The 10,436-nt window shown below is 40.9% G+C and overlaps 3 protein-coding genes across 6 annotated transcripts in view; 1 reads left to right on the forward strand and 2 right to left on the reverse strand.

Annotated features, from left to right (window-relative positions):
• The window catches only part of LOC147322603 (nesprin-1-like), a 5,124-nt gene extending 4,363 nt beyond the window's left edge, over nt 1–761 (reverse strand). For both annotated transcript variants that reach the window (XM_086307192.1, XM_086307191.1), the window contains exon 1: nt 633–761. The gene's annotated coding sequence lies outside the window, so the exon portion shown is untranslated. The remainder of the gene's footprint in view (nt 1–632) is intronic.
• The window catches only part of LOC147322602 (kinesin-like protein KIF1B), a 9,161-nt gene extending 6,031 nt beyond the window's left edge, over nt 1–3,130 (reverse strand). The window contains exons 1-4 of the mRNA XM_086305056.1: nt 3,127–3,130; nt 2,678–2,852; nt 2,493–2,559; nt 2,261–2,345 (exon numbers count right to left, since the gene is read on the reverse strand). Of these exons, the coding sequence (XP_086161182.1) occupies nt 2,261–2,345; nt 2,493–2,559; nt 2,678–2,852; nt 3,127–3,130 (331 nt within the window). The remainder of the gene's footprint in view (nt 1–2,260; nt 2,346–2,492; nt 2,560–2,677; nt 2,853–3,126) is intronic.
• Nucleotides 3,131–4,484: 1,354 nt separating this feature from the next.
• On the forward strand, nt 4,485–10,216 carry LOC147322604 (uncharacterized). Of its 3 annotated transcripts, none has more exons than XM_086307053.1 (12): nt 4,485–4,640; nt 4,849–5,146; nt 5,368–5,520; nt 6,509–6,585; nt 6,794–7,124; nt 7,348–7,587; nt 7,745–7,868; nt 7,985–8,090; nt 8,190–8,428; nt 8,524–8,679; nt 8,777–8,939; nt 9,029–10,216. In XM_086307053.1, the coding sequence occupies exons 1-11, from the start codon at nt 4,566–4,568 to the stop codon at nt 8,913–8,915; spliced, it is 1,938 nt and encodes a 645-aa protein (XP_086163179.1). In that variant the 5' UTR covers nt 4,485–4,565; the 3' UTR covers nt 8,916–8,939; nt 9,029–10,216. The 3 variants fall into 3 exon arrangements, with proteins under 3 accessions (XP_086163179.1, XP_086163181.1, XP_086163180.1); XM_086307055.1 differs by having other exon boundaries at nt 5,449–5,520; nt 9,029–10,213; XM_086307054.1 differs by having other exon boundaries at nt 6,794–7,112; nt 9,029–9,736.
• The last annotated feature ends 220 nt before the right edge of the window (nt 10,217–10,436 follow it).

Consider the following 10,436-nt stretch of genomic DNA (forward strand, 5'->3'; position numbering starts at 1 on the left):
GTTATGCAGGAACAGTCAAAGACACACCTTCTCATGTTTGAAACCATTGTTTGAAAGGTTCTTTGTGGCACCAAAAAAGGTTCTTCTATGGCATCAGTCTAAAGAACCACGTTCTATTCATTTCTATATAATTCTATTAGACAATAAAGAGTTATCTAATCTAATTATTCATTCAAAACACTTATGCATAGCTGTATTTTATACAGCTCATACAGAATTCAAAGTACAGGTTCATGTGAGTATTTAATGTACGGCTCAGATCTACAGACTTTCAGAGTTTCTAGAGCAGACACAGAGCTCACGTCATAACAGGCTTCAGGCGCCATTTTAGTGACTTTAACAATATATTAAATTTTAATTTCGGTCTAGCTGACATTAGGTTATGTACGCAGCACGCAACTGAACCACATATTTTAGAAGCCAAAGGTTCAAATTAGCTGGGAGCAGCTTCACTTAATTATAACAGTGGTTTTGTTAGGAAAACAGTTTCTGTATACCGGATACTAAATTGCGCTGACCTCAACGGCTAACGTATCTAGCTAATCGCTACTGTTAGCACAACATTAACAGCAAGCTACAATGACGAGTAACAAAAACAAAACAGTAATAAGGTTTTAATGGAAATGTTTTACCTTTTCTAACAGTCCCAGAATCCACAGCTTCAAAGTCCAGCAGGTACTGAAGACTGTTATCCGCCTCGCTGTCACCGTCCGTGAGTTTTTTTCCCCGAAAGGTCAAGGCCTGCCGCTCGCACACTCTGTCTGCGCATGCGCATCCCAACGACTGACCCCCTCCGTCCGCTCCCGGGAGGTTATAGTATGACGTGTTCTGACGTCACTCTCTCTCCCTGTCATTTATTTGGCTCGAAACACATATTAACAAATTGCTCAGTGATGAACAACTACTCAGATCATTTACCTAAGTTGTGATTTGTCAAAACGAAGTGTGTGTTTATTACACTGACATTCTGTTCTGCAATTGTTATTTACTTGTATCTTATAATTTGACTTTACATACTGCTGGGTGGTTTGTAAAGTTTACAATAATTAGTATTATCATTATGCTGTATTTTCAAAAATATATAATAATCTCAAAAGTAATGCCTTGGAGTAGAAAATGGTAATGCTTTATTAAAATTTAAAACTAAAGTACAGTATTTGAATGTGTGTATTGTGTCTACTGTTTGTTAACTCACCATATTCATAATGTGTTTGTGGGGTTAGGGGTGTGTGTGTGTGTGTGTGGGGGGGGGGGGGGGGGGGGGGGTTAGGGTCTTTAGGCTTTGGCCCCCCACCCCTGCCACCAGTATATTTTTAAGCAAATATTTCTAACTTTTATTTGAATATTCAGTTTCCTACCATCTTCTCTTAAAGGGTAATTGCCAGGTAACCTGCCCTCCCCCTTCGCACACACATGCACACAAAGAAAACACACAGTATAATTCACAGCCTCATTATAGTGAATAAATATTTATGCCATTTACACCATCAAACTTAGATTGCTAAGGATGAAGAACCTTTTGTTCTTTAAAGAACCATTTGTAATAGCTGAAGAACCATCCACAAAATAAAAAGGTTCTTTGACGTATGATGGTTCTTTAAAGAACCATGAAGCCATCTGAAGAACCATTTAAGAACCATAATTTTTCTGAGTGCCTCATTGTTACAGAGGAAAGACTCTATAGTGAGAAACAGCTGAGGGGGAAACACTGATCTGGAAACGTCTGAGTGTTACAGAGGATATACATAGCACTGTGGTTCAGTGTCACACAATCACAAACAAATACAGCAAAGTACTAAAAAGGGTGTTGCCTCCAAAGATTGCTTTTACTGGTTTGGAGCTTAGGAGGCTTAATAACAACAGGCATGAATGAAGACAGATCAGAACAGCTGTTTGATCACAGCATCCAGTACCAACACAATCATCCACACTCAAGAGCCTGTTGGCTTCAGAGTCAGCAGCTGAATGTCTAAAATATCAAATGTCATTTTTGGTCCATCAGCTACAGCATGAACTGCTTAAAGTGAGAAGCAGCCTGAAGCCCGACAGATTCATCTTTCCAGACTGAAAATATCTCAGAGTGAACCGAGTGGTGCGTTTTCAGGGTGATCTCACAAAGTCAAATCCCTTTAATGATGTTCTGTCCTGTCTTCCTCTATCAAAAGCACACAAACACTATAAAACATTGTTTCGGTGCTTTGGGGTTTTGTTTTCTACACAGAGGTATAGCACGACTAGACCCTAAAGGCAGGCTGCTCACCTACAACCAGCTCACGAACATCTTTCCAATGGAGCTCGCTGCCTTTCTCGTGGATGAGGGTCACTGTGATCCTCCGCTGGATCCCCTGCAGCAAACATAACAGGAGCTCAGGATCACAGTGAGCACAGCTAGAGCAACATTACGCTTTAAAAGAAGATATTCAACTGTGTACAAAGGAAGCAGTTACCACTGTGTGAGTAATAAGGAAACAACATGTGCACCAATCCTGTACCTGGTGCAGCAGGTAGGTACCATGACAGGGCAGGCCTCCACTGTGATCCACGATGGCTGGGATGTACCTGTGCATGGAGGGAGGAGGTGACACAACATCCCAACTTATAATATTCTTCCTGGAGATCATTTTTATGGTTCCTTTAAAGCTTGTGCGTGAATATAACACTCCAGGTGGATACTCACTCTCCAGTGGGCTCCAGCTCGCTGATCTCAAACCAGACCAGCAGGTCGTACTTGCTGACACACTGACCCAGGTTGGATTTGGTGATGGTGTTCAACTTGGAGGCTGCAACTGGCACACACACACACACACGCACACACACACACGCACACGCACACACGCACACACACACACACACTCAACGTTAACAAGTGGGAATTTTTCTGGATTTAAGAGAAGGTGAATAAAAGTGAGCAGTATTTACTACATGCTTTGGGTGACTAAATGGAGGATGGATAGGTGACATGAAAACACTACTGACCCTTTATACTGAGCCAATAGCTCACACACTTCTATTAAATCTGTCTAAAGAGCCAGTAATCACAGAGGATAGATACTGGAAGAAAACTGAAATGTTAGGAGGAACTAAATCACACATTACAACACCAGTGGCAGCACCCTGCTGTCTCACACATCGGGATCACGGTCCTGTTGAAGCGGGATAATTGCTAAAGCTCACAGTTGCATTCCTCTATACTCAATATGATGGAAAAAAACTATTTTAACAAACAATTAAAAAATGAACAAGTAAAAGATCTACTATAGCCAAAAGAAGACCATTTACAGACTATAGCCCTGTGAACAAGTATTTGCCTCCTTTCTCATTTCCTATCTTATTCCATATTTGTCACACTTACACCTTTCACATCAATACATTTATAACATTAGACAACAATGTCTAATATTCAACGGCAGTTTTCAAGGGCAAAACGCTATCCAAACATACTTGGTCCTATATGAAAAAGTAATCACACAGAAAACCTGATACCTTGTGTGTCACCTCTGACACCAACAGCTGCAGCAAGCGTTTGGTGCTAGAGGTCACATTTGGACTCTGGACCTCTGTGGAGTGTGCACATGATCTCATTACTGTCTAAAAATCCAAGGAGTGCTGAATCATTGAAAAATACACAGTAACAGGTGTGTAGCATCGCTAACTAGGTAGCAACAAGCCTCTAATTGGATAATCCAAATTGTCACTAGGTGTGAATGTGCAAATGAATGTGAGTGCGAATGGTTGTCTGTCCCTATGTGTTAGCCCTGCGATAGACTGGCGACCTGTCCAGGGTGTACCCTGCCTCTTGCCCTATGACAGCTGGGATAGGCTCCAGTGACCCCCGCGACCCTGAAAAGGATAAGCGGAAGCGAATGGATGGATGGAATTTTTCTTCCTTTATGCTTACAGCCACGCTCTTGACACAATCAGGACAAAATGCCATGGCGACTGTCCCTTGGTGACCTTCTTGGTTACTTCATTGCAGATGTTTTTCTATATTGCATAACTACTTTGGAATGATGCATCAAAAATAAATAAATAAATGAATACATGCCAAAAAAAGAAACATTTGTTTTAATGTGGGGTTTGAAAAAGCCCACCTTTTGAATTATAAGCCGTGAAAAATGACAGACTTTTTCTCATTATTTGGTAAGGATTAAGACGCACAAAGAACCAGTAATTCTTGCCCTTCAGCAGTCACAGAGGTTTAAACCATGCTGGTGAAATTAGTGCCATTATCTGACAGGGAGAGGAGCTGCAATATTTTCTATATGGCTCCAAGAGTGATAAAATGCCTCACAGCGATGTTCATAAATGTCAGTCATGCCCTGGCAGAGAACTCCACTGCTGAATTAATATTATATGTCATGTGTTATTTTGCCGGGTTGTTTCCTCCCGTTGCCATGTAAACACAAAATAGTGTATATATATGAATATTTTCAAAAAATGCTCTGTGAGTTCCACATCATAACAGTTATTTACTGAGCAGCTCAGTTAGAACTTGCCACTCACACACTGAGCAGCACTCACTAACTTTCTATTTCTAAACAATTTGTTCACTTTTTATCTCAGGCATGTCTGAAAAGACATCAAATAACTTTTTCCATCGCTTTAAAGATTTGATTCAGAGAAAGCGCACAGGTGGAGATGTAAGTAACTAAACATACTCATTCTTGACTTCTCTGCTGATCAAATGTAAATGTTTCTGAGAGATGTGTTATATTTTGCTGCTTTGCACAGTGTAATTTTTGTGTAAGTCACTGTAGACAGAGCAACTGTCAGCGCTTCACCACAGAGTCCAGGATCCTGGACTTTCACAAAGCTCAGAGCAGTAAGACAAATGTGTTCTTTCAACAGGCAGACACATTGCATATCGCACAGAGACCCAGAGATTATGCTGTGCAACTCCCACCTTTACCTGAGCAATGCGCAGGCTCTCCACAGAGAGTCCAGAGAAGCTGGAACTGTTTGGATGACCCCTTTTGGAATCAGGAGGACCCTGAAAGAAGTCTGAGTAGCCTCAGCTCTGCAGACACACACACACCAAGTGATCTGAGGGCCATTCCTTTCATTGTTAGTCCTGTTGAGATGACACCGCTCACTCCAGTTCCTCCACCTCCTCGAGCAGCTTGTCCATCGCAATTGCGGTTCAAAGGTGATGCTTTTCTTTAGTGGTTACACCTGCTGTTAATCAGTTAGTTTAGATTTTAAAATTTGACACTGTAGATTATCTATTTTAATGCTAAATTACACATTCTTGCTGTCCATTCATTTTATATGCTTTTTTGAAGAAAAAAAAATCAGGAAGAAAAATGTTTATTGTTGTTTTTGTAAGATGTCAATTTGTAGTTATTTAGTTATTTTTTGTCTAAACAGACACGAAGTTCATTCGTGGAATAAGAGTCTTGACAGCAAAAGACAAATTTGGGCCTATTTTGACTCCAAAACCTCCAACAGTTCCCATACCGCAAAAACGAGGACCTCGGCCTGGGACGCTGCTGCCCCGTGCAAAAGTCGTCCCTATAGACAGTAAGTGGTTTTCCTCAGTAACTGTAGAAGATGCTGAATAATCAAACTTTAAATTAAGAGATTTTTTAAAAAGATTTTAATGAACAATTAATCACTGCATCATGCTTCGAATTAGAAGAAATGACAGTTTCTTTTTACTAACCTCGTTGATTATCAGACAAGAAAGCAGACAGTCAGTGCAGTCAGAATAATCCAAGAGAGAGCAGGGTCAAACTCCCGCCTGTAGCTACACCTGTAGAGAGCCTGTCCCACAGCTTTAGTCTGCTGTCTTCATTAGAACTTTAAAATGAATACTAGATCTACTTCTACTGAATGGAGAAAAGGTTCCTGAGAAGAGATTTAATTTTCAGTATGTAAGAAATTTGAGGCGTTTCTGAAGGTACTGTACCATGTTAGAGCATCTTAACATAGAGTCCTTGAATACTAGGCAGTTGTAGAGGATGAGTTACTCTACTTTAAATGACTCCCACCCCTTATTGGAGGATTTCAGCTTCTTCCTGTGGGACAGAGGTTTGCAGACCCTAAATGCAGGCGAAGCTTGAAGAAACAGCTTTGTCCAAGCTGCTATTTTGTTGTCGTTGTAACAAATGACACATGTTTTTTTTCTATATTTTTTAAAAACTGTATTTATTTATTTACTGTACTTATTTCTCTATTTATGACAGTGCTTTTATCTCCTTTTTGCTGTTTTATATGAATTTATCAGTATAGTGTTGTCTAGTTTTAGAAGCTGTGATTAGGACGTCTATTTAAATTTGTTGATTAAAGATCATAATTAGAGATCATAACCTGCCTTTGATTTAGACATGTCTGATATTTTTGTAAACACAAAATAGTGTATATATATGAATATTTTCAAAAAATGCTCTGTGAGTTCCACATCATAACAGTTATTTACTGAGCAGCTCAGTTAGAACTTGCCACTCACACACTGAGCAGCACTCACTAACTTTCTATTTCTAAACAATTTGTTCACTTTTTATCTCAGGCATGTCTGAAAAGACATCAGATAACTTTTTCCATCGCTTTGAAGATGTGATTCAGAGAAAGCGCACAGGTGGAGATGTAAGTAACTAAACATACTCATTCTTGACTTCTCTGCTGATCAAATGTAAATGTTTCTGAGAGATGTGTTATATTTTGCTGCTTTGCACAGTGTAATTTTTGTGTAAGTCACTGTAGACAGAGCAACTGTCAGCGCTTCACCACAGAGTCCAGGATCCTGGACTTTCACAAAGCTCAGAGCAGTAAGACAAATGTGTTCTTTCAACAGGCAGACACATTGCATATCGCACAGAGACCCAGAGATTATGCTGTGCAACTCCCACCTTTACCTGAGCAATGCGCAGGCTCTCCAGAGATAGTCCAGGGAAGCTGGAACTGTTTGGATGACCCCTTTTGGAATCAGGAGGACCCTGAAAGAAGTCTGAGTAGCCTCAGCTCTGCAGACACACACACACCAAGTGATCTGAGGGCCATTCCTTTCATTGTTAGTCCTGTTGAGATGACACCGCTCACTCCAGTTCCTCCACCTCCTCGAGCAGCTTGTCCATCGCAATTGCCTGTTTTCTCTGCTAAACATTCAGGAGCAGGTCGGTTCAAAGGTGATGCTTTTCTTTAGTGGTTACACCTGCTGTTAATCAGTTAGTTTAGATTTTAAAATTTGACACTGTAGATTATCTATTTTAATGCTAAATTACACATTCTTGCTGTCCATTCATTTTATATGCTTTTTTGAAGAAAAAAAAAATCAGGAAGAAAAATGTTTATTGTTGTTTTTGTAAGATGTCAATTTGTAGTTATTTAGTTATTTTTTTGTCTAAACAGACACGAAGGTCATTCGTGGAATAAGAGTCTTGACAGCAAAAGACAAATTTGGGCCTATTTTGGAAAAACTGCAGCATTTCCAGGATGGGATTGTAACCTCACCTGGACACACAGTACCAACCAAAACATTTACTGCAGTAAAGCCTTTGACTCCAAAACCTCCAACAGTTCCCATACCGCAAAAACGAGGACCTCGGCCTGGGACGCTGCTGCGCCGTGCAAAAGTCGTCCCTATAGACGGTAAGTGGTTTTCCTCAGTAACTGTAGAAGATGCTGAATAATCAAACTTTAAATTAAGAGATTTTTTAAAAAGATTTTAATGAACAATTAATCACTGCATCATGCTTCGAATTAGAAGAAATGACAGTTTCTTTTTACTAACCTCGTTGATTATCAGACAAGAAAGCAGACAGTCAGTGCAGTCAGAATAATCCAAGAGAGAGCAGGGTCAAACTCCCGCCTGTAGCTACACCTGTAGAGAGCCTGTCCCACAGCTTTAGTCTGCTGTCTTCAGACGACTGGTAAGAAACGTAGTAAGGAGACATTAAATACTGCACAGAAACAGTGCTGCATAATGTGGCTGTGTTATTTGTGGTGTTCCTGAAGTCGTGTTCAATGTTGTGTTGTGTAAATACAGGATTAAGAAAAGACACGGCTTGCAAACTATTCAGTCTCTGGCAAAGCACCACTCGGACATCCTGAAGACTAAACTACATGAAGTGTGTCTGGTCCTCATTGAGGAGGTATTGCACACTTTATGTTTCTTATATGCGTTTCATGCAGCTAGTTTCCCTTCAAGTGCATACTACAGCCTCAACTGATGATTTTCACTCACATTTTAGGTGAAAAACCAACGCTCAGCAATAGCCTTTGAGGCCATACATGCCATCAATGAGCTCTACATTCAGCTCCAGAGAACAATGGACCCAGAAGTTGAAACAACAGGCCGAGCTCTATTGCTGAAGCTTGCAATGACCAACAACAACTTTCTACATCAGGAGGTCAATCTGGCGCTTGATGCCATGGTGGAAAATTGCAGCCATGGACGGATTCTGAGCGCTCTGTTTAACACAGGACTGACGTAAGAGGAGAGAAGAAGCTGTAGTGATTTTATTAGAAGACATGAAAGAGAGATCATGTTCACTGAGTTGTGTGTCTAATATTGTCCTTGCTCAGCCATCGCTGTGTTGCAGTGAGGAATAGCACGGCTCAACACCTGCACCAGCTGGCTGACAAACTTGGAGCAGCCGTCACCCTGAAAACAGGAACCTTCACTGAAAGATTTCTAATTGCTGCCTCTAGAATGGCAGGGGATGCTGCACCTGAAGCCAGGTGGGTACTTTTAAATGGGTTTGAAGTGCATTAATGTTTTATTTTCTGTGAGTTTACACAATTAATGAAAATTAATGACAACTGTAATCTTCCACAGGTACCATGGGCGAACAATCATTGAGAAACTGACCCTTCACAAGGACTTTATGAATTTGTGGGTGAAGATTGTCCCTGAAAAAGACAGGCGTCCTGTGGAGAAGAGCCTGAAAAAGACAGGCGTCCTGTGGAGCGCCTGAAATTCAAAAGACATCTGTCCAAAAGTAAGAAAACGTCACACTTCAAGACTGACTGATGGCTTGGACCACTGGAACTATCATCTTCATGTTTTTTCTCTTTCCTTTCTTTCCAGACTGCCGGGATTTCTTGGACGCGTGTTTAACCAAAGTCCCGGAGACGCGGCCGACGCTGGAGGAGCTACAGCATCACACTTGGCTGAGATAAGCCTATCACACACACACACAAACACACACAATTCAGACGTTATCATTTATGTGTGATGTATGAATTACCTTTCTTTTTTTCAGGAAATAATTTTTTTTAATTGGCCCACTTTAAATTTCAGTGTTTTGGAATTCCTGTAACCCCCCCCAGCCATCCCAGGAAAGGGGATCTCTCTTTGAATGGGCTTTCCCGAGGTTTCTTCCCGTCAGTCTGGCCCCCCCAGGGGAGTTTTTCCTCGTCTTCATAGAGAGCTTGGGCTGGCTCAGGAGCTCCATCAAAACTGTCTTTATTTAATTACTCTAATGTAATCATATACTTTAAAGTAATCAAATAAAAGACAGTAAAAATCTGAAGACTTGAAGTAAACTTCCATTAAAATAAAACTTGTTTAATTCATCTTTGCTGAGGATACTGTGTTATTACTATTTCAAGGATTATGTCAGAACACCGGATACTGGTACCCATCCCTACCCATCACTAGGGAACAGAACAAACCAGACATCAATTACAACAAAAATGACACTGACCCAGCCAGCATGACTCGTCTGCCTTAAGAAATGTTTAGCAATATTACAAATTGGGTGATATGCCTTAAAGTAGCTTCTCATGTGTTCAGCATTGACCTGTATGCATTTTCCCCTTCTCAACCTCATACCAGTGATACTGAGTGGGGTGAGGGAGGAGTAGCTGTCTCTCATTTTTATAGATCCCATACTGGCCCATCAGGCCATTGATGGCAGAACTAGCTTTTCTGTTCCACTACTGGCCATGACCATTGCCTTTGAACATTGACTTGGCGTGATTTTTTTCTTCCACATCCCAAATGGTCAGCACTCTGGGCGTGGCACACGAGTGGCTGATTTAAAATGAAGCAGGTCTCTCTCTGAGAGTCATTGTGAACATTCAGAATGCTAGATCACTTTCTACATGCTCATTTTATGAAGTATTTGAGAGATTCCTTATCTATACTCTGTTTAGGGATGGGTATCGTTTAGGTTTTATCCGATACCGGTACTTTTGAAACTGTGCGGGTGCTTAAATGGTGCTCTAACCGTTGCTTCCTTCTCTCACCCCAACCGGTCGCAGCAGATGGCCCCGCCCCTCCCTGAGCCTGGTTCTGCTGGAGGTTTCTTCCTGTTAAACAGGAGTTTTTCCTTCCCACTGTTGCCAAAGTGCTGCTCATAGGGGGTCATATGATTGTTGGGTTTTTCTCTGTATCTATGAAGCGCCTTGAGGCGACTTTTGTTGTGATTTGGTGCTATATAAATAAAATTGAATTGAATTGAATTGCTTAAAGAATGGAGAACACAAACTTT

The sequence above is a fragment of the Aulonocara sp. 'chitande type north' Nkhata Bay genome, linkage group LG9 (genome assembly GCF_057382095.1).
Source record: "Aulonocara sp. 'chitande type north' Nkhata Bay isolate Kocher_YH1m ecotype deep benthic linkage group LG9, A_spYH_male_GT1.1, whole genome shotgun sequence".
Lineage (NCBI taxonomy): Eukaryota > Metazoa > Chordata > Actinopteri > Cichliformes > Cichlidae > Aulonocara > Aulonocara sp. 'chitande type north' Nkhata Bay.